Source organism: Sinocyclocheilus grahami, unplaced genomic scaffold (assembly GCF_001515645.1).
Source record: "Sinocyclocheilus grahami isolate Dianchi unplaced genomic scaffold, SAMN03320097.WGS_v1.1 scaffold442.1, whole genome shotgun sequence".
NCBI lineage: Eukaryota > Metazoa > Chordata > Actinopteri > Cypriniformes > Cyprinidae > Sinocyclocheilus > Sinocyclocheilus grahami.
Window position 1 is genome coordinate 1,943,988 of NW_015505621.1, and position 24,686 is coordinate 1,968,673.

The 24,686-nt window shown below is 35.9% G+C and overlaps 1 protein-coding gene and 1 long non-coding RNA gene across 2 annotated transcripts in view; one reads left to right on the forward strand and one right to left on the reverse strand.

The window, feature by feature from the left end:
* The first annotated feature begins 5,120 nt into the window (after positions 1-5,120).
* The window catches only part of LOC107552205 (sodium- and chloride-dependent taurine transporter-like), a 26,649-nt gene continuing 7,083 nt past the window's right edge, over positions 5,121-24,686 (forward strand). The window contains exons 1-9 of the mRNA XM_016234054.1: positions 5,121-5,243; positions 10,484-10,713; positions 12,533-12,667; positions 15,704-15,947; positions 16,031-16,163; positions 17,565-17,699; positions 17,802-17,905; positions 17,988-18,112; positions 18,776-18,888. Of these exons, the coding sequence (XP_016089540.1) occupies positions 10,485-10,713; positions 12,533-12,667; positions 15,704-15,947; positions 16,031-16,163; positions 17,565-17,699; positions 17,802-17,905; positions 17,988-18,112; positions 18,776-18,888 (1,218 nt within the window). The 5' untranslated portion in view covers positions 5,121-5,243; position 10,484. The remainder of the gene's footprint in view (positions 5,244-10,483; positions 10,714-12,532; positions 12,668-15,703; positions 15,948-16,030; positions 16,164-17,564; positions 17,700-17,801; positions 17,906-17,987; positions 18,113-18,775; positions 18,889-24,686) is intronic.
* LOC107552206 (uncharacterized) overlaps positions 10,219-24,686 on the reverse strand; it is a 20,076-nt gene continuing 5,608 nt past the window's right edge. The window contains exon 3 of the long non-coding RNA XR_001604842.1: positions 10,219-10,283. This is a non-coding gene — a long non-coding RNA (uncharacterized lncRNA). The remainder of the gene's footprint in view (positions 10,284-24,686) is intronic.

The following is a 24,686-nucleotide window of genomic DNA, read 5'->3' on the forward strand; positions in this document are numbered from 1 at the left end:
TTCATCAGATGCTGAATACTTTATAAATTCTGCTGAAGATCATTACACTGTCTATAAATGAATTTTGGGGTATATGTAAACAAAAACGATTAAGTCTGGTTTGGAATAATTAGGATTTATAAAGTCTCTTATGCTCACCAAGGCTGCATTTATTTGATCAAAATAGAATATTATTAAAATCTAAAATAAGCAGTATATTAGAATGATTTCTGACGGATCATGTGAAACTGAAGACTGGCATGATGATGCTGAAAATGATATCCTATATAGATTTTACATCTTTAAAAAAAAAATGTACAAAAACTAACACTGAAATAAATTGAATAAAAACGATATAATCACAAAAAAAAAATCACTAAAACCTTCAAATTAAAAATAAAATCATTATATATAATGTTTACATATATTATAAATACATTTATATAATATACAAATAATTATAATATTTTATAATATTATTAGAAAATATTTAACATTTAAATTCATTATTTTATATAACAATAATATTTTATTTTATATTAATATATATAATATAAATGTGTATAATATAAGAATATAAAAATTAAATACATTTATTTATTTAAGTTTCAAATATTCTTGAGGGTCATTAGAGATTCATATAAGTGGGGTCAGAGAATTTAGTCGTTTATTTAACCCTGCTAAAGTAGGTACACAGAATTACCATCGTAGCAATATTTTCTGCCAAAATGAAAGGAGAATGGCAGGCCGAATCTGACAAGTAGGCAAATATCCTTAATGCTTAAATACTAATCAAATGTTAAACAAATATATCCAAAATGCCACATGTATGTCCTCCTGCAGCTTCCAGAAGTACTGAGAATCCAAAGTATATTTCTGAATATAGGCTGAAGTACCCCTGCATCAAAACTAAACCAGACAACCTTTTGAATCCGTTCCCATATCATAGTATGTATATTAAGTCATTTAATAATAAAAAGGAATAGACCAAAGTAGCATATGTAGACACACATTTATATATCTGGGCTTTAATGCCTTTAAAAGAAACATGATATTAACTCGGACTTCTTATTTTAATCTGCTAATTTTCTGTTTTATAGGTTTAATCACACATTCTTTCCAAGCAGCCGCCGGAGTTCATGAACCCCATGAATGTATTTCCTGCTGCGATCAAAGCATTGTTGGGAGGTTGAAGTGTCGTAGTTCTCCTGCATTGTTCTAACAGTTTAACTCAAGCGCAGCATGTGTCGGTCTATGTGTATCATGGCAGTTTGGGGAGTATTTTACGTTTTGGCGTCAGCGTGTGAATGAAATCTTTCAGTATTCCCCAGCTGCCCTGTGACACAAACAGAGCGCATGTGAGTGTGAAAGAGGCTTACAGTGGCGGCACATGACTCTTCCCATAGTCTTCCCATAGTCCTGCTTCACATGTCTGTAAAAATACAGCTCCAAAATCTCTATCAATCCAGCCACATAACACCGGGAATCTAATGACAGCACCAATAATTAACAAGTAACAATGAGCTCTTCGCATACCGCTGCTTAGAATTCAATTAAATGCAGGCAAAGAGATCTCATCACATGCAAATGTCAGCGTTACACAAGCCGAATACAGCTCAGCACTCTGGAGCTGAGCTGATTTACTGCTATTATTTTGGCATGGATAAAAAAAACAACCCGTTCCATTGCCTCGCTCTTTAATCTCCTCCTGGGAGACCAGCGGCTCCAGAGAGCGGCGAGGAAACCTGGCAACCCTGTTCACCGTCACACTAAACGCTCACATACTCTTGCTGGGAACTATTAGAATTCTTGTTGACTTCAACATTGTCTTAATGGCGCACAACACTGTCTTAATGCTGGTCATTCAAAGTGCTTCATATGAGCATGAAAAAGAAGAGCAATAAATCATATACACAACTGAGAAGGGAAAAGGAAAGGGATTTTAGACTCACATTCAAATTTGCTGTGCAAATGGAGATTGGCAGTATGGACATTTGAATTAAAAATGTCGTTTTTCTAGAAGTACGCTTTAAAAATGTGAGTCATTTTATTAGAAAAAGATTGTCAAATGAAAACTTGACGGATTAACTGTACACATTACTTTATCATACAGTACATTTTTATATTTAAAAAGGCAATGCATGTCAATTTAGGTTGGATATATTAACATAACACCACAAAAATATTACAGTTTTACAATAGATAATCACGGTGTATTTTGGCTATTCAACAAGTATTTTAAATATAGTGAAAAAGGCAATGCATGTCATTTTAAGTTGGTTGATATATTCATATTATATCATATCATAGATATATAATCACAGACCATTCAGTTGGCTGTTAATATTGTATTATTTAAATATGAAATATACAGTTATAAGCTGTGTAATATGAGGTGTATAATAACAATGTATTCTTGCTGTTCAAGTATTTCAGATAAAATGTAAAATTGATTTAATTGATTAATTAAAACAAGGCAATGCATGTCATTTTAAGCTGGTTAATAGTGTTTTTAAAAAGGCAATGTCATTTCAACTTAGTTGATATATTAATTTGACTTCATTTAAAAGTGAAATATACAATTATGAGCCATAAAATATATAATCAAAGTGTATTCTGACTATTCAACAAGTATTTTAGATACGTTAAAATGTATTAAGATGATTAATATATTAATATTTATTTAAATACGAAATATACAATTATGAGTTGTATAATATACACAGTGTATTCTGACCATTTAACAAAGTTTTTAGATAATACGTTGTATTTGAACAGCCAATGCATGTAATTTTAAGTTGGTTGATATATAATATCATTTACATGAAATATAAAATTATGAGCTACCTAATATATAATCAAAGTGACCATTCAATAAGTGTTTTAGACGCTACAAATTCGTTTTTTAAGAAGCATGTAATTTTAAGTTGGTTTATATATTAATATTGCATCACTGTGTATTCGGACCATTCAACAAGCATTTTTGATACTAAATTCTCACCATATATTGTTTCCTAAAACATGTAACACATTTGTGCATCGACAGTTTAGATATAGTCACATGCATGTGGCATGCACATCGACATGCATAAAAATAATAGAAGCGAAGCAGCGAGAGGCTGTGATGACCGCAGCTCGCAGCCTTTGAGTGATCAGCACAGTGTGGGCACATGGACAGGCCATCTGTCTGCAGACTATCTCACACATGCGTATGCCATGAATCTGGGTGACCAAACTCTTTATAACAGCACAAATGTACTGCAATAGCTTCAAATAGGCAATCATAAGATTTTATTAAAACAGATAAGGAGAGACGAGGACTTGTGAAGGCATCGTGGCACACTTTATGGAAAAACACCACCGAGGATCACAATCCTTTGGCTTTGCGGTGATTGGCAGACACGATTAGCTCAGCATTGTTGCCATACAATCAGACTTTGGACATATACGCCCTCTCCACCCCACCCGTACTCTTTCTCTAAGTTGATCCTGAAGTTTTGAGACTAGGTAGATTAGCTATCCCCTCACAAGGCCACTGACCCTTTCATGTGACCTCACTTTTGCACTATATCTAGAGATTTTGCTTTGGCACACAGACTGGAACTTAAAAAACACATTGGAAAAAATTTATGGCTTGTCAGTCATCGAGGGCTTATGATGGAATGACGCTTTGCTGTCCAGTATAGTGACGAGAACAGCAGTCTCCGTCCTGATTAACATCAAAATCGCGAATGAGGAGAAGGGCACAGTGTTGCCAACTAAGTTTCAGGGGACGTTGCTAAAGGAAGTTCGATTTGTTGCTAAAAGTTGCTAAATGACGTTGTGATGTCATTGCGTGATGACGTCATTACGTAATCACGACGCAAAATTGTGTCACTACATTAAAAAAATATATATTTTTATATGTTAATTTAGATTTGTTCGTAAAATAATATAAATGCATAATATAATGCTCAGATATAAATAACTTTTTTTATATACAACATTGAATTATTGAACACTTACACATTTTTGAACGATTACAAGTTTTTTTCATTAGCTAGTAAACTAGTAAAACTACACATTCTGAATAATTATAGTTTTAAGCAGTGTATTAGTAGTCAGTATGCTACACTCTAAGAAAATAAATCACAGGTTTTTACCTGCATTTTAAATTACGCATTGTATTTTGTGTTTCGGGTTACAACGGATAACGGATAATGTCCTGGAAAATTACTTGTACCTTTTCCATTTTTGTAGATATTTTTCTTACAGTGTACTAACTGATCAACAATCACAGGTACAAGCTACCAACGAGGTGTATCATAAATGAACAATTATTGAATTATTATTATTATCAAATTGAACAACTGCAAATAGCAGTAACTTAATTCACGTGATGCGTGTACTGCTAGGCATCTTTGGTTTCCTCTTTTTGTGAAATTTAGATGGAAAATGTGTGCCTTTTTATTGTTTGAGCCACTTATCAAAAGTTGCTAAAAGTAGCCAAATACATTTTTAAAATAGCTAAATTTGTTGCTAGGTGCTTTTGGAAGAAAAAGTTGCTAGGGTAGTCTGAAAAGTTGCTAAATTTAGCAACAAAATTGCTAAGTTGGCAACACTGGAGGGGCAATCAATCTGAGAGCGGAATCCTGAATGGGCGGGGTTTGGTAACTAAACGCGTGCATATGATTGGTCTGTTTGGACGCATCTAAATATGTAATCTTATTATTAACTCTTAACTCGACACTCTTTGATTAAATTAATAATAATGTTTTCAGCACCATTATTCAGATGTAAATTCTTGTCCGCTGCTGAAATGGCTTGGAAGCACGCAGCTATCACGTGATACCGGTTACTTTTCTCAGCGCTGCTAAGCATAGACTAATCACAGTCGTTTGTGATTTACCGAATATTGAAATTGGTTTAGTATGTCACGTACTAATATGTGAAAACTAAGTCCGTTTTAAATATACATTAATCGTGACCAAAACATTGTGATATTTGAATGAATGAGACTCGATGGTGGATGCAGCTTTCTGTGCCCCCTGCTGGTGTCATATCATACAAACTCATTACCAAGTAGCGTGTGTTTGTCTCTTTAAGAAACGCTCCTGTTGCACGAGAGCCTGGTGTTTTTCCACTCTCTCCGTTATCACATGCGCTCGCATATAAGACAGAAGTCGGGGGGAGAGGGCGTAAAGATTATTTCCCTCGCTTTGTAGCTTAACCACAAGAAGACAAAAGAACAAGAAACGGACTTGAGCTATAAATTGCATTGTCAGGTGAGTGACACCTTACAGGTCAGTAGAGGTTGAACTGTATCTTTAAGAGCATCTTTATGTAGCCTACATTTTATTAACGTTTTAAGTACTCGTGTATTTTTGTCTAAAGGCGGATATACGGTCATTTTAAAAATGTAAATATATGTTCAATTAAAATTCACTGATTTTGCATCTTTGAGAAGATCCTTTTTTTTTTAATTTTTTTAATTAACTCATTAATTTTTTTTGTCAAAGAACCATACATGGTCTCTGCTTTGAATTGGAAAATACTTTAAACTGTTTTGCCGTTCAACAGTCCTAATTAGAATATAAGACAAAAACCTTCTTCCTCAAAGGTAACGTTTCTGGTATTGTATTGGAAGCTATGTGCCTTAGTTGTTGTGCACAAATGTGCTCACAGGCTTTTGGAAGCCTAGTGTCATTTAATATTAAATGCAGTCAATTTATTTGAGATGCACCATAATTAAAGATGAATTGTAAGTACTGGTTAACAGTGTTCCGGTCTAATATAGCCAGCGAAAGGCTTGTGACAGCACCCTCAGGACCAACACAGAGCATCATTCTCATAGCGCACGCTTTAACAGCTCAATAGAAATGTAGGTTAATGTGAATTTATTCTGCTCTGCTCGTGCATGTAAACACTGACACCGCTGGAGACAGATCTGTCTCAAACATGCAATGGGTTCATGTAACACCGCACAGAAACAATGTAGGTTATTGGGGCACAGCCAACAAATTAACTTCTTCTCTTGTCCATTATTGGTCTAGTGTGGTAAATGCAAACCCCTCGCTGATGGATATGCATTAGAGATGTAATTGATTCACAGATGAATGAGAGTTTGAGGCGTGTCCGCACGCGCAGCCTTTTATTGTGGCTCGTGCAACGTCTGTTTGTCATGCGAACTTGCAATATCCTAAAAACTCGTTTAGGGGGGATTTGTAATTTATTCCGTAGCTGGGGTTTCCAAATTAAACACGCATAAAAATGTAATTTAATCAGGAGCGCGCGCCGGAGAATTAGGACATCCGCGACGCTCGCGCGAGCGGAATATTTTTCAGGTTTTAATTTTGAGAGCAGACAGATTTAGTTTTATAATGCATGACATGAGATGACTGTAAAATCCTCAATACCACTGAGAAAAGTACTGTGGCAGTGCCATACACTTGATTCCCAGCTATAAAAACCATAGCTATGAAAACGTTATTTATGCATGTTTATAAACGTTCGAAACGTCCAGCTTGTTAACGTGTTAAGAATGTTACTTCTTGGTTATGTGAACATTAAAAAGAACATTGCGTTGTATCATTTAGAAAATGTTATGAGAACGCTACATTTGAATATTTGATTAATGTTTACTTTTTTTTTTTAGAAACTGCTATGAAAACACTATTTCTGAACGTTCAAAACATCCAGGAACATTCCATTTTATTATTTTGAAAACATGAAAATGGTATTTGTCGATTTTTCTTTTTTACATTCCAAATATCAAATTTTTTAAATTAAGAAAGTTACTTGGTTATGTGAACTTTAGGAGAGCGTTTTCAAAAGGTTATAGGAACATTACATTTAAACACTCTCTTAATGATTAAAACACCCATTTTTTATTTGTCAGAACATTTCCTCTCAACATCACCATAAAGTATATCAAATATTAATAATGTTGTAATAACGTTCCATAAACATTATTTTAAGATTTATTCCTAACATAAAAAAAACGTCAATGAAAGTTATTATGGGAATGTTACCCGTTATTATGACTGCTATAAGCCATGGTATTGCAACAATATGTGGTAAAATGCCACATTGCACCATGTTCTAAATCTGGATCTTTTTGATCCATAACCTTTACTGATTTTGTACTGTGCAAAGTTGGCATAGTTTTAAACATCAATCAATGTTTGAATGACTAGACAACAATGAACTAACATTAGAGTATCTGACCTTCCATTATAGATAATGGCTTTAGATTAAATGTTGTCATTTCAGTTTATAATATCCCATTTGCTTTGTGAGCTTTCCTTTATTCGCTTTTGCGTATAATTAGAGCATTAGAGCATCTTTTTATCCCCTTTCCACATGTTTTGAGCAGCCTATTTTAATACATCCAATTTGTGTTTATAACCTTCACAGCTGAATATCCAGACGAGGTTAAGATGCAGCTTTCTTTTGTTGTGGCCTTCTGATACATTGTCTTGGTTCTTTCTTCTCTGCTTACGCCATTGGTTGATTAAACATGCATTTACATAGCTTTTGTTGATAGTGAGCTATCGGTGTTTATCTATATGAAGGCTAATGAGAGATCCGGGCATGTTTAGAAGGTCATTATTGGGGTCGAGGAAGGTTGAAAGAGGCTGCTGGTGACCGAGATAAGCTGAGCTGTGACCCTGCAACATTTCTTTGCTCATGGCCAAAGCTACACTGACATAAGGGCATTTGACTAGTATGAGTCTAGCGCTCCGAGTTTAGCGTTTCTGACTCTCTGGTGACCCAGACGAACCAGTCACATTCCACTTATTGGTGTGGAGTTCTTATCAGTTTTATTTCACAATAAATTGACACATTGCTTGTTCTCCAGATAAGATAAGATGGACTTTTTGAGATTTAATGGCTCGTTGGAATCTGATGTTGAAAGAGCTTAAAGTCCCCATGAAATCAAAATACATTTTTTTGGGGTCTTAAGGTTATCTATAAGGCAGTGTGCTCCAAAACAGTGACAAAATTCGCATTTAGAAGACATAAGCATTCAAAGCTTTTAGTTCGTCACTTCCACCAAAATGGCTCAACGATTTTTTTGATGTCACATCGTACTTCATCTTCTCATCAAATCTTCTGACCAATCAAACGCTCTCTAGAAGCTGAAGCACCCGCCCCCTAAATAGACGCTGAAGCTGCGGCTGAGATCGGTCGCTTGTAGTGATGGGAAGTTCGGATCATTTTACCGACTCGCACCTTTGAGTCTCGTTCAGCAAAATGAACAAATCTTTTTTCGAGTCATTTCGTTCATTTTAGCAAAATACAATTAAAATGTTACGTGTTACTTCCCTAACACGTCTACTACTTACGCAAACGTTGATCACACTACAAACAATACAAAACCACTATAAGAAACAGAAAATATGAATTAATTGAATGAATGACTCAAACCAGAAGACTTGAGAGATGAACTAATCAATTCTCTTTCCGGCTCAGACTGCATTGGTTAAACTCATGGGGCTGTCACGTGATGAACGAACGACTCGAAAAACCCGAAGACTCAAAACAGGTGAACTATTTGACTAATTCCAGTACAGAACCTATAGGATGTTGCGCATGCGCGACTGAACGAATCACTCTCCGAGACGACTCGTTCTTCCCGAGTCACATTAAAGATTCGTTCAAAAGGAACGAATTGTTCAAGAACGACCCAACACTAGTCGCTTGTTCACAGTGTAGTATTTCCTGTACAGTGAATGGCACGTAGTGCACAATGTAGGCGAGAGGGAACGATTCAGACAGTGTATGCTTTCGATTGGGGCAAATGAGTTCTGGTTTCACGTTGTGTCACAGGAACCGCGGCAGCGCACACAGTCTGATCCGGACTTTGGCTCCGGTCCAGAGACGAGATCGCACGGAGTGGATCATATGCGCGAGTCAGCATATATTAAACACTTTTAAAACTACACACAGCCTCAGCATGATTATGATCACTATTTTGTTTTACTAAGAGTTTCATATTGAATCTAGGGGGTAATCTATTAGACTGTGGCTGTCAAATGTGGCTTTACCGAGCTCAACGGCTCCCTCTCACCCGTGCAGATATAAACAAAACGCTATTGGCTAATTTAAAAAGGGGGCAGGGCTGCTTGATATGTCCCGCCCTGTCTTCCTGTTTCAGTTGAAATTACATCACCACATAGAATAAGGCTGCGTGTTTTAAGGCACTTCAGGGGACCTTTAAGATTTTCACAAGACTGTGATGAGGCGTTTCAATGGTCAACAGCATCATAAATCCTCGAAACCTTTGTATATTTTGAGTTTTTTTTTAAATGTATGTACATTTAGAACACTATACTTTGTATTATTTTTGTAATAAAAACATTTTGTTCATGTTACGTAAAGAAGAGTGACCGAGAAAATACTAGACATTCTCAAATTGCATTTTCAACTCAACTTTGCAATTTTGTGCTGACGATTTAATTTGTAATGAAAACTGTATTAAATGGCATAAAATGCTAAATGGAATCATTTGAGGGTTTACAGGAGCAATACAACCTGTCGTATCTGTCCAAATCCTGATAGGACTAGAAAAGCTGCTGATAAAAATATAGATACAAAAATGGTATCACACCCCGAAACGTACAGAGAAAGGGGCTCTGGCCAACTAGGACACGTGTAATGAGTGAGCTGGTTTATCAGCGTCATTGTGAGTTTCAAACAGGATATCAGACTGGAGAACGGCCTTCTCAGCTTCCTGCTCAGCCTGAATCTCATGTCTTACTCTCAGCTGGAGCTCTCTATAAAACGCCATTTAAACCTTTTCTGTATGTATCAGTCATGCTTTACATAGTTGTGTACATGTTAGTTCTTGAGGCTTCTGTTATTCAAATGATTCCTGCTTTAAGCAGTCAGCAGCACTGAGATTTGCTTCTAGATCTGTCTTATGTAACAGTACATGCATTGCACAGTCTCAGTGGATGTGATTTCATAGCTCAGATTTTCTGTTTATTTATCTGTTATGAGATCTATTCTATCCTCATGGGTCTTCATGAAGGTTTTCCAGCTCAGTCACACATATAAATAGATATTTACTGTTTGATAAAATGTTTGAATGTTTTTAAAAAGAAGTCGGCATGGCTCCATTTATTTGATGAGAAATACAGTAAAAACTGTAATATTGTGAAATCATTTTAATCTGTTTTCTATGTTAATATTATATGTTTAAATGTAATTGATTTCTGTGAAGCTATGCTGAAATTTCATTAAATTCATAGCATCATTACTCCAGTCTTCAGTGTCACATGATCTTCAGAAATCATCCTGATATCTAAGAAACATTTCTACTTAACGTTGTAAAAAAAAAAATCAGGATGCTCTGATGAATATAAAGGTCAAAAAACGGCATTTATTAAATATAATTATTTTATAACATTAAATGGCTGTCACTTCATTAATTGAATGAATCTTTGCTGAATAAAAGTATTAATTTGTTTTGTTCGGTTCGGTAAATCATTCTCAACCCCGTCTCCTCTCTGGTTCTCAGTATGGCACAGAAGGAAAAGTTGCAGTGTCTCAAAGATTTCCATAAGGACACGTTGAAGCCATCTCCCGGTAAGAGTCCCGGCACGCGTCCTGAAGACGAGGCAGAGGGCAAAGCGCCACAGCGGGAGAAATGGGCCAGCAAGCTGGATTTCGTGCTCTCCGTGGCCGGAGGTTTCGTCGGATTAGGCAACGTTTGGCGTTTCCCGTACCTCTGCTACAAGAATGGCGGAGGTGAGGGTGTTTACATGTTTAATATGCCAACAAAATATGTTTGAGGTAACACTTTTCAGTCTTTGTGTACTGTAAATAGCGGCTAATGTCACACGCAAACATAATCTTGTGACATTAAAGGGATAGTTCACCCAAAAATAAAAATTCTGTCATTATTTTCTCACCCTCAAGTTGTTCCAAAACTGTAAGAGTTTCTTTCTTCTGTTGAACACAAAAGAAGATATTTTGAAGAAATTTGGTAACCGAACAGTTGCCGGTAGCCATTGATTTCCATAGTGTGGAAAAGAATACTATGGAAGTCAATGGCTACCGGCAACTGTTAGTTTTGGTTACCAACATTCTTCATATGTGACCCTGGAGCACAAACTGGGGGTAAGCAGATAAACATCACATTTTCATTTTTGGGTGAACTATCCCTTTAAGTCGCTGGGGTATATTTGTAGCAATAGCCAAAAATACATTGTATGGGTCAAAATTATCGATTTTTCTTTTATGCCAAAAATATTCCATGAAGATATTTTGTAAATTTCCTACTGTGAATATATCAAAACTTAATTATTGATTAGTAATGTGCATTGCTAAGAACTTCATTTGGACAACTTTAAAGGCGATTTTCTCAATATTTAGATTTTTTTGCACCCTCAAATTCCAGATTTTCAAATAGTTGTATCTCGGCCCAAATATGATCCTATCCTAACAAACCACACATCAATGGAAAGCTTATTTATTCAGCTTTCAGCTGATGTATAAATCTCAATAAAAAAAAATTGACCATTATGACTGTGGTCCAGGGCCACATTTGTTCTTCAGGTTTGGAAAAACATGAGGGTGAGTAAATGATGACAAATTTTATTTTTGGGTGAGCTATTGCTTTAAAACCTTTGAGCTCATTGCAGAAATGTTTGTGTGCAAATCTGTTCCTATTTTAAAAAGGCAGAAGAGTGTTTATAAAATATTTTGACCTTCTGCATGATTTACAAGTTCAAATATTAATATATTGCATTCTGTTATGTGCTAATAAATATATAATACTATACCAGTACTAAATATAATACTATATGTAGTAATATTTATATACTATTGTATTTATTAATATTTAGAATTAGCATTTATTTTCATATTTTCATTTAATTTTAATTTAATTTTAATTTTTAGTAATTTTGTTGTGTGCTTTTAGAATTTTATTTCTATTTAGCTTTTATTTATTTTTATTTCAACTTTAGTAATTTTTCTACGTTTGTTATTTTAGTTAGTCGCCAAGGCAACTTTTTAAAGTTTTTTAAGTTTATGTTTTTCATTTGGAATTTAAATCTTATTTCAGCTTTATTCCGATTAACTGAAAAGATTTTTACATTTACATTTAGTGGACGCTTTTATCCAAAGCAACTTACAAATGAGGACAATGTTAGCAATCAAAATCAACAAAAGAGCAATGACATACAAGTGCTATAATACTAATAATACTATTTTTAATAGTTAACAATGAAAACACAGCTTTCAATAGCATCTGTGACATACTGTTGTATTATTATTATACTATAATATTACCATCATTTTTGCATAATATGCAAAAAATTAGAAGCTTGTATTTTTATTCAGGCGCTTTAATAATACAAAAATGTGTATTATTTAAGCAGTACAATAATATAAATGGTACTTTTAGTGGTAGGTGTACTTTCAGAGATGTCCACTGTAATACATGAATGCAAACATAATTTTTGTTGATTTTGTTGTGTTTCTGGTCATTTCGCTTCCTGTAATGTGTCTTTTTTTGCTGAGTTTGTGTAATGCCTGCCTTATCTTGTGATTGTGTTTCCAGGTGCATTTCTCATCCCCTACTTCATATTTCTGTTTGGCGGAGGTTTGCCCGTCTTCTTTCTGGAGGTGGCACTCGGCCAGTTCACCTCTGAGGGAGGAATCACCTGCTGGGGGAAACTCTGCCCCATTTTCACCGGTGAGACAAACGGACGGATCGAGAGAGAGGACGAGACAGTCTGACTTTGACGATATTTAATGACTCATCGGGCTCAAGCACATTTTAATCAGCATAAATCATATTTCATAATGCTCCCATCCCCCCTACTGGCTACTAGCGGTCTCTCGCGACAATGTCGACCAACCGGCACGGCCGTTACTGCGATGCGCTTTGAGTCTGATTGGCTGCTGAAGTGGCTCGTTAAAGCATCTTCACTCTGACCTGCTTTCAGCATCTGATGCGGTTGCTAGGCAACACTAGAAGATGCTGTGTTCTTTTGAAACGCATCGTCATTATCTTATCTGTGTGTGAGCGGGATGTGGGTCCCTCATACAAAACACACACACACACACTACATGTGCATTTAATTCCCCGTGATTTGTTTGCTTTGAGCCGCTCTGTGCTTCAGAGCGCTGTGACTAACACCCCGCTCCGCATTTGGACATGTATTCTGATCTCCATGGCAACAGCAGTGAGAGGTGACTGAGATGCTTGCGATGGGATCTCCTCTCAGCTCAGGAGCCAAAATCTTGGTTGTGTTAGGAGCAGAAACGATTGAAATGATGAGAAACAACAGGACAGGAAGTGTTTTTTTAAAGCAGAGGTTTTCAATATTTTAGATTCCACAGACTGCCAAATATGATCACCCTCATGCGATATAAAGACCTGATTGATATATATATATATATGTTTTAAAATTTTTATTTAATTTGTATTTTTATCAAATTTATTTATTTAATATTATTAGTCTTATTTGTATTAATTATTATTATTTATTATTACATTTTTATTTAAATTTAATTTAATTAATTTTTTTGCATTTTAATCAAATATATTTATTTAGTTAGTATTACTGTTTAGTTAGTTCAATCGTATTTATCTTTACATTTTTACACTGCCTTTTTAATTTTTATTTATTACAATAAATAGTAATTAGAATAAAATATATGAAATTTTGTTTATTAATTTATTTTTAACAGATTTATTTTATTTAAATAAAATCTTGTTTACTTCAATAATTCTTAAATGCATTTATTTGAATAAAATTATTTTATTTATTCTGTTATTTAAATCAAATTGTATTTATTTATTTTAATTCATTAATTTGAATCAAATATTACATTTATTTAATTTAGTTACATTTAATTTATTTATTTTTAACTTTTACTTTATTTAAATAAAACTGTATATTTTAATCCAATTTATTTATTTAGTTAATCGTCCTAGTTAATCTTATTTTTCTTTATTTTTACTTATGTATTTAAATCAAATTGTATTTCTTTTAATCAAATGTATAATTCTAAGATTTATTTTTAAAATCACATTTATTTTATTTAAATCCAATTTTATTCATTTGAATGTTTTTATATTTTTTCATTAATTTATTAAAAATCAAATGTCTTAATTGATTATTATTTATTTAAATCAAATCAATTAAGGAAAGAATTAATTAATTTAGTTAACCTCTTTTTTTTTTTTCATGGACCCCCAGCAATCCCTTGCAGACCTCTGGGAGTCCCTGGGCCCCATTTTGAAAAGCCCTGTCTTAGGAGATATTTTTATTACTTTAGTGCCTGACCTCTATATACACACTTGCACGGGCATGTTGCTCACGTGGCTGGGTTTTATTTAGCACATACAGTGCAAATGAGTGATATTTCCTACCACCATGAGCCCATTCTCCCCTTTCACCCAATGACTAGTCTCAGCGGCAGCTGACTATTTTCTCTTGAAAAAGCACATGCATCTACGGTGAAGTCCTGCTCTTGCATACTCAAACGCACGTTTGGCATTCTGTTGTCAGCTGTCACGGCGGCTCCTGGCACCGCGGAGCGAGCTTGTGCCACTTTGTATTAATTATAGCATAAAACTAGCATTCGGCCCTCTGACTGCCCTCAGCCCTAGAAAACTAACACTAAAAATATGATTTCAGACGTAGTGTCAGAGCCAACAGGTGAAGCTTCATTGCTCTGAGAATAGAGTTGCTTCAGCTGTGTTTGATTCATTAACACACAGCAGGGCCCTCAGACAAAACAGAGGCTCTCTGTCTCATAAAGTCTCACGTTGTGCTCCGCTCTGCTTAGATGTGGCACATCTCATCAACAGACCGCATAATGTGAGGTATCATTCATATCGCTAACACAAAGACAGGTTACATGCAGTGCAAGCAGTGACGCTTGTCTTCTCATTTCTGAGCTGCTCTAGTGCTGGCAGTCTAATGATGAGCCATTGTTGGTTTGTGTTGGTCTGGTTAGTCCATCAGGACTGTTAGTTCCAGGACAGCACTACAGATTGCTTAGAGAACAACGATGCTGACATTTACAAGAGAGAACATTATATCAATAATGCCTACTGAATGGCTCTTGAGCATGAAATTGATCAAAATTAAACACTTAAATTAAAATAAATGTAAAATAAATTAAACCATATAGATAAATATATAAACAAACAAATAAATACCTACATAAATACATAAAATTAAAGCAAATAAATGTCAAATTTTCCAGTTTATGTATTTATTTATTTATTTCTAATATTAGATACAGTTCCTGAATATATTTAATATTTACATATTTAAATAAACTATTTAGACTATAATGTAGTTTATACAAACTACTGTTCAAATGTTTCTTGAGCAGCAAATCAGCATATTAGAAGTATTTCTGAAGGATCATGAGACACTGAAGACTGGAGGAATGATGCTGAAAATTCAGCTTTAAATCACAGGAATAAATTACATTTTAAAATATATTCAAATAGAAAGCACTTGTTTTAAATTATAATAATTTTCAGAATATTTCTGTTTTTACCTTATTTTTGAAGCAGCCTTGTTGAGCATAAGACACTTTAAAAACATAAAAAATAAAAAAAATCTTACTAACCCCAAACTTTTGAACGGCAGTGCAAATACATTTATATATAATATAATTTAAGTAAGTAATTTCGAGCAAACACTGATGAACTGTGAAAGCAAACAGTGCTTTCCTATTGACTTGTGTTGTGTATGTGCATCAGGAATCGGCTACGCTTCGATCGTGATCGTGTCTCTGCTGAACATTTACTACATCGTGATCCTGGCGTGGGGTCTGTACTACCTGCTGCAGTGTTTCCAGCACGAGCTGCCCTGGGCCCGCTGCAGACACAGCTGGAACACGGCGAACTGCGTGGAGGACACCGTCCGCAAGAACAAAAGCCTCTGGCTCTCCGCCAACGTCACCAGCCTCACCAACCTCACCTCGCCAGTCACCGAATTCTGGGAGTGAGTATCGAGCGCCGTCCTGAGGCTGTGTGTACGGGACGGACGCTCTGCGCCTATTCTCATCACTCTCATGTCACCTGTAGGAGGAACGTCCTCAGCATCTCTTCGGGGATCGACGAGGTCGGCGGTCTGAAGTGGGAGCTGGCGCTGTGCCTGCTGGCCGTCTGGATCGTCTGCTTCTTCTGCATCTGGAAAGGAGTCAAATCCACTGGCAAGGTGAGTGAGAGGATGAGAACAGTCTGCCATAACGTCACAAAGCAGGCCATTACACTTTTGGAGATGCCTAAGTTTGTTCCCCCACATTTTGAGAAATGGTCATTATGTTTTAAGACTGAAAATTGTAGCCAACCACAAGTAGAAGCCAAATGAGTGTTGCAAGCAATAACCTTTGCCTTTCAATAAATCAGATAATAATCAGAAAGAATTAATATTCATAAGTTAAGATGGCTCCCCCAGTTTTCAATAAGTCCCAATTCCTTGGTTCATCTGAAATCTTAGCAAGTGTTTAATTACAGAAGTAGCAAAGAACCGCAAAATCCGATTCTTTGAGTCCTGTTTACTTGGATCACTCAGATTTAACATGCTAAATGTGTTGAATACTTAGAAGCCCAATCTCAAAGCAGTTTTCTTTCCTGTTGTTCCTCTATTGGCCATTGTAACAGGAAGTAAGCATTTTTAAATGTTTTTGAAATAAGACACTTTTTGGCTGACCAAGGCTGCATTTATTTGGTCGAAAAAATACTGTAAAAACAGAAATATTGTAAAATATTATTAAAATTCAAAATAACTGTTTTCTATTTGAATATAATTTAAAATGTCATTTATTCCAGTGATGCAAAGCTGAATTTTCAGCATCATTGCTCCAGTCTTCAGAATCACACGATCCTTCAGAAATCATTCTGATATGCCGATTTGCTGCTCAAGAAACATTTCTTCTTCTTATTAATCTTGAAAACAGTTATGCTGCTTAATATTTTTGTTTCAAAGATTGAATAAAAAGTTCAAAGGAACAGCATTTGAAATATTAATCTTTACTGCTTGCTGAACAAAAGTATACATTTCTTTTTAATAAAAAAAAAACGGTTTTACAGGGTCTTTAACAAACCTTTAAAAGGTTTTCTAATTAAAAATCCAACCACATCATGTGAAAAAACACATAAGACATCCCAAGATAGCCAAGGCTTTACACAATCAACTGAAATGAAATAGATAGACATACGTTTTGGTGGTACACGTGAAAATGTCTCTAGATTAAGTTTTTTTTTTTTTTTTCAGTCTAGAAACTGCAGGATTATAATCGCAGACACGCACTGAGCCTCATTCGGGAAACACGAGCAGAACCGATTTCGGTGTAAATCATTTGTAAAACCATTCAATTCAATGCAGCGCTTTGCGGGAAAAAAACTAAACGATTTTATGAGCGAATTACACAGAAATCCATTCTGCTCGTGTTTCGTAAAATAAGACCCAATTAGTGTGCACTTTCACAAGCCTTCCTTTCAGAGTTTGTACGTAGCTCTCTGCGGGTTTCATTTGTGCCTTACGTAGGTGTATAATTATTTTATATTCATTATGGAAATCCACCAACCCTCTGGCCTCCTCTCGGTCTGTCTGTAGGTGGTCTATTTCACAGCGACGTTTCCTTTCCTCATGCTGATTGTGCTGCTGGTTCGCGGTGTGACTCTGCCTGGTGCCGCCGAGGGCATCAAGTTTTACCTCTACCCCAATCTGACCCGCCTAAAAGACCCTGAGGTACTGAAACACACAGAAAGAAATCTTTGTGCAGTGTTGTTTTGCATTTGAAGGAAATGTGATGTAGCAAACTGCAATCTCTGTCTCTGTGGGCTGGTGTAGGTGTGGATTGATGCAGGCACTCAGATCTTTTTCTCATATGCTATTTGTCTTGGTGCGATGACATCACTGGGAAGCTACAACAAGTACAAGTATAACTGTTACAGGTGAGGACTCGTATGATTTCAATGCATGTTTATAGCTATATGCTGTCTATTTATTCTACAAACATTGTGTGTGTGTGTTCAGGGACTGCATGCTGCTCGGATGCCTGAACAGCGGTACCAGTTTCGTGTCAGGCTTTGCCATCTTTTCTGTCCTGGGGTTCATGGCACAGGAGCAGGGTGTGGCCATCGCCGATGTGGCAGAGTCAGGTAATGCTCAGGGTCAAAGGTCACCAACCTGCTCACACAGAGTTCTTGGAATGAGAGGGAGAAAGTTCATTTATGATGGTCATTGATCTTGTGTGCTATATGTTATATGAAGCACTTTCAACAGCATTTGGAGCACCGTGTCAGTTAGCACAGAAAGTAAATTATTCTCTCAGAAAAAACAACAACAACATGTGCATATCATGTGAAAATCACATTTAATGCATTTCGGTTACCATATGTAAAAAGTCATGAAATTGTTTGAAGTGCACAGACAAGGGTAGTAAGGTATAAATATAATTTAGAAATGTGTATTATATATATAAAAATATAAAAAATAAATATATGCATGTATTTATATATATATATATATATATATATATATATTCACTACTAACACGTGTAAATAAATGCACAAATAATTATAAAATGAATCTAAAATAATTAAATTATATAAATAAAATATACACATTTGCAAATATATATACATTGATATATTTACCTTATAATATTTTATCTATAATATACTTATATATATTTTTTTTTTACAGTATATAATATTATATATATTTATATAAGAAGTTTTCTTCCCTTTTTTGTGAGTCTGCTAGTATGTCATGTGATAGGCTTTTCTTTAGCACACGCCTTTCTTTCTGTGTTTGTCAGGTCCTGGTCTGGCCTTCATTGCGTATCCAAAGGCCGTCACAATGATGCCACTGCCGACGGTCTGGGCCATACTTTTCTTCATAATGCTTCTGCTGCTGGGCCTAGACAGTCAGGTTAGATCGACACATGCAAACACACACCTACACTTCCCGCTGCAATTAAATTAAAGCCATAGTTCACACAATTTACATTCTGTCATTTACTCCCACTAAATGACTTTATTTCTTCTGCTGAACACAAAAGAAGATACAAGTACAGTTACCATTTGTCAAATCATTATTTGTTGGTTGCTGCTATAGACCACCATGTGCAAACAGTTGTTATTTAAAGGGGTCATAGGATGCGATTTCAATTTTTCCAAGCTCTTGGTGCATAAAGAAGATCTGTAAAGTTGCAAAGACTAAAGTCTCAAATCCAAAGAGATATTCTTTATAAAAGTTAAGAGTCAGCCACACCTACCTAAAACGCCTCATTCTAACACGCCCCCACATGTCTACGTCACTATGTGGGAAGATTTTCATAACGCCGCCCAAATGTTCACGCAAAGAAAGGCGGCGTAACTTTGTCTCACTGTAGTTTTGTTGACGCTGCAGCCATGTCGTGAAGACGCTGTGTGCTTCGTTGTGAAAGCGAAACTACTTTGTTTGGTCTTCCAAAAGAGGACGATATCCGCTTCATTATGCCTAGAGCTGATCTGTGCTGGTCGCTGAGGGAATACATCAACTTTCACTGTGGACGAAGCGGAATCCAGCCCGGGGTCCATCACATGTGGTTGCCGCTCATTCGTCGGATCCGCCGGGCGCGCCGCTCTCGACCCCGCCGCCTCAGCTCACGCTAAGCTGGGGCTTCCGTTCACGCTAGCCCGGCCTCAGCTCACTCTATCCCGGCCTCAGCTCACGCTAAGCCAGGGCTTCCGTTCATGCTAGCCCGGCCTCAGCTCACTCTATCCCGGCCTCAGCTCACGCTAAGCCAGGGCTTCCGTTCATGCTAGCCCGGCCTCAGCTCACTCTATCCCGGCCTCAGCTCACGCTAAGCCAGGGCTTCCGTTCATGCTAGCCCGGCCTCAGCTCACTCTATCCCGGCCTCAGCTCACGCTAAGCCAGGGCTTCCGTTCATGCTAGCCCGGCCTCAGCTCACTCTATCCCGGCCTCAGCTCACGCTAAGCCAGGGCTTCCGTTCATGCTAGCCCGGCCTCAGCTCACTCTATCCCGGCCTAAGCGCACGCTAAGCCGGGGCTTCCCCTCACGCTAGGCCGCTGTGCTTTTCGTTGTGAAAGCGAAACTACTTTGTTTGGTCTTCCAAAAGAGGACACGACTACAAATCAGTGGTATTTGCAACACTGTTCCAGAACAGTTGAACCCAAATATCCAGATGTGTGCAGCACATTTTATGGAGGACTGTTTACTGATCCTGGGAGAGTAACGTTAGACTAAAATGCCGGCAGTTCTGACTCCCGTAAGTACGTTTTCTTTTAAAGGATTTGCCACTGATGATTCAAATGCGAGTTTTGGGCAGTAGAGTAGCACTTTGTTTTAGTAGCAGTTTGTCATTTCTCTGATCACAAATGCAGACAGGGTTTTATGTTTACGCGGCGCAATGCAACGCAACGCGTAAAAAGACAGTATAAGTCATTATAATCAGTAATTATGTCCCCACTGGATGCAACAAATGCCTTGTTTGTAATGGGTTTTATGTTTTTGCCTCGTTGCTCCGGCCGGACACGGCATCAACAGTATGTGAGGGGTGTAACATTTCCATCTCACGCTTGAGGTATTCGGCCAATCACAATGCATTGGATAGCTGGCCAATCACAGCACACCTCGCTTTTTCAGACCGATGAGCTTTGTAAAAAAACTACGCGTTTCAAAAAGGTGGGGCATAGAGGAGAAACAATAATGTACAGTATGTGGAAAATAATGTTTTTTTTTTACTTTAAACCACAAACATTTCATTACACCAAATACACAACAATGTTCTTTTTAGCAGCATCATATGACCCCTTTAAGTGAATTGTGTGATATGATTGATAATGTACTGTATGTGATACTTGAAATGAAATTTACTTGATGGGTGATTTAAACAGTAAACAGTCAAATTGAAAAAATAACAAGTGATAAGCCAGCCCTATGCTTTGAATTGAACAAAGTAAATGTACAACAAGTGGAACAAAAATGATTAACTATAAATATAGATAAACCATCGGGAATGGATAACTTAGATGGTCGCCTTGTAAAATTAGCAGCCAGCTGTTTGGCAGAACCAGTTTGCCACATCTTTAATATCAGTATTAAAAAAGGCATTTTTCCTTTAGCTCGGAAAGAAGCAAAGGTTATTCCTTTACAGAAAAATGCAACACTGAGTTTTAATGGTGCTAATAGTTGATCAATAAGTTTACTGCCAGTTCTTAGTAAAGTGTTTGAAACGATAGTCTGTGAACAAATTCAATTCTTCTTTAAGGAGAATAATTTGTTCTCTGATTTTCAGCATGCATATCGAGTAGAACATTCAATAAGAACAGCATTAACACAGATGACAGATGATTGCTTACTACAGACTGATGATAATTTAGTAGGAGCAGAGCAGTATTGTTAGATTTGAGCTCTTCTTTTGATGTATTGGATCATAAATTACTGCTGGAAAAATTTTAATGTTATAAATTTACTTCTCAGACTGTACATTGGTTTAAAAGTTATCTGACTAATAGGAGGCAATGAGTATTTTATAATGGAAGTTATTCGGAAGTGAAAGAGTTGCGATGTGGTGTGCCTCAAGGAAGTTGTTTAGGACCATTGTTATTTTCTATTTTTACCAATGATCTTCCTTTGGTTTTAAAGCGAGCAAGGACAGTTATGTACGCAGATGATACAACATTATATCTACCAGCAACATCGATTGAAAAATGATCTGTTGATTTAGATAAGGAGTTACAATTAGTGGTAAAATGGGTATGGAATAATAAGATGGTTCTAAATTTGACAAAAACCAAAAGTATTGTGTTTGGATCAAATTCTAAACTTAAACTCAATTAAATTTGTCTGTAAAGAGTGTGCCTATTGAACAGGTAGAGGAAATCAGACTTCTTGGAGTTATGCTAGACAGTAGGCTGAAGTGGTCAAAACACAGAAAATATGGTAATAGTTATGGGAAGTCTATCAGTTATTAAGAGATGTGCAAACTTTTTACTACAGTATTGCATCTCTCAAATTGTGCATGGTTCTTACTTATTTAGACTACCGTCCAGTGATGTGGTCGAGTACATCAAGTAAACGCTTGGAAAAATTACAGTTAGTCCAGAACAGAGCTGCACGAATTACTCTGAACTGTAATAGAAGTTAATGTTATGAGAATGCACAACATTCTAGTTTGGCTACTTGTGAAGGATAGGACAATTGTTTCTCTGCTTTGTTTTATAAGAAATATTTCAGTGTCGAGAGTTCCAAGTGTACTGTAAACTTTCGTATAGTACTGTTAGTCATGATTTTAACAAAAGGCATGCATCAAAAGGATATTTTTTTGCTTCCGGTTTCAAAAACTAATACAAAGCAACGGACTAATGTATAGAGGAATGAAAATATGGAATGATTTGCCATCGGACATTACAGGTTTTTTAATAACTAAAATTAGGTTTAAAAAAATCTTTAAAAATCTTTAATGGCACAGTATATAGTAAATTGTTGATTTTGATGTTCTGAATGAATTTTGGGTTTTTATGTTTTTTTTGTATTGGGTTTTATTGTTATGGATTAATGTAATTTTGTTTTTTACTTGTTGGACCCCAGGAAGAATAGCCACTACAATGGGGATTCAAATAAACAAATAAAATAAGTCATTTTTGGGTGAACTTACCACTGAAACATAATTGGAAACTCCATTAAGTCTCAGAGTAATAAAAATGTCCTCTGGGTGGTGTGACATATGAGTGTCCTGGTGTTGGAATGGAAGACTGCAAACATTGAGATGGTTAAGCCAGCAGATCATAACTTTACAGCATAGCATTGAGTCCTGATGTGAAACATCATCTCTCTGTGGCTATGCGCTAGCGGCGAGGAATTACACCACTATATTTTGGGCTTCCTCCCACAAACACACCCTCACACTCACATATCACGAGATGCTGAAGGTATTCCAGTCTCATATGACTTGCTGAAAAGCCAACGTGCGGTGGATCACATTTCCTTTTGCGTATGTTTGTGTGTGTGTGTGTGTGTGTGTATGAAATTACACCTACATCACACACATACACAAGCAAAGACACTGAGAGCCACAACAGTTTGGACATAAATAAGGGTGCCATTATTATGAATGTCATTCACTCTTCAGAAGGCAAACAAAAGATGTCAAAAAAGATTTATTATGCCTTAGACTGTGCTGAAGCATGCATGTTTTGATTTTCCACAGTTAAGGGTCAAATGTCACCATTGTTTGTTCATTAGGACACTTTATCTCAGATAACTTCCAGAGACTTGTCCAATTAAAGCAGTGTTTTTTTGTTTAATCATGGATAATCATCATCAAGGTTTTTTTTTTTTTCCGGTTCTTAAGTTATACATAATTTTACATATTAACCTGAAAAAGATCATAAGTGTCACTTCCACACTCAATTTAAGCTATACTAAAAGATACAAAAACAAAACCCAAAAATGAAAAGTTGCTGAAAATTGACTCACCAATAGATCCTGTACAGTGAATGGGTGCCGTCAAAACGAGAGTCCAAACAGCTGATAAAAACATCACAATAATCCACAAGTAATCCACACCAACAACCAACAACCAACATCTTAAGTCAAAATCTGTATGTTTGGAAGAAACATATCCATCATAAAAACATTTTTAACTTCAACCATTGCTTCTAGCTAAAAAATACAAGTTATTCATAACACTTCCTCCAGTGAAAAAGTCCATCCCGCGTTGTCTGTTCACATTCAAAAACCTTGTGAATATGCCTCTAACAATGCAATTCAGTATCCTAAAGTCACTAAAAGAGAAAATCGCTAACTGTCTCTAAGCATGATCAAATGACAACACAGTCACTTCTAACAATGACTAGTACTGCAGAGCTCAGGTTTGAGCATGGCTGGGTTTAACATTTTTTGTTTAACATTTCAGTCAGAGTACTGAACTGGCTGAAATGAATGAATGTGACATTTAAAGTATTTTCGTCAAAATGCAAAAACTATGATTGAAACTAACAATGCTGTACTGATGGTCACTAGTAGGCATCTGTACTGGTCTGCAGTATCCAGTGTATCACATGACCTCTGCTTCACAAACACTGGTATTGTCCAAATCACATCACTTCTCATTTACATAAAGTTAAATGGTTGCATTGTTCTGTAAATCACTCAGTGTGAACACGTTTTTATAACGGTATTGTCTTTAACCAGGCACAACATGATATAGCAATATATGACAAAAGCTCTCTATTGCATGTTCATTAGTTTTTTCATAGAATAGATTTTTAAATGAGGTCTTATTGTATCCAAACAAACACAACAAGTGACAGGTCATTACAGCTGCTTATATATTTTTTTATATTTTCAATTTCAGTGTCACGCTGGTTTGTACACAGTTTAAGTCCTTACCAGTGTTATGACCTAATACTAAAACAATTCAGTCATTTTCATTAATTGAATTAAAGCTGAAATGAAAAAAATAAAAAATGAACGGTGGATGAAAAACAATTAGAAATAAATAAAATTACTAAAAATGAAATATAAATACATTTCAGCTAAATAGAAATATTTTTTTTTAAAGTACTAAAATTAACAAAAGCACATAAAATTACTCAAATTAAAATGACAACTGAAAATGTAAGAAATAAGTAAAGTAACTGAAATAGATAAGCTGAATGGAAACATAAAAAAACAAACAGTACTAAAAAAAATGACAAATGCACTAAAACTACAATGAA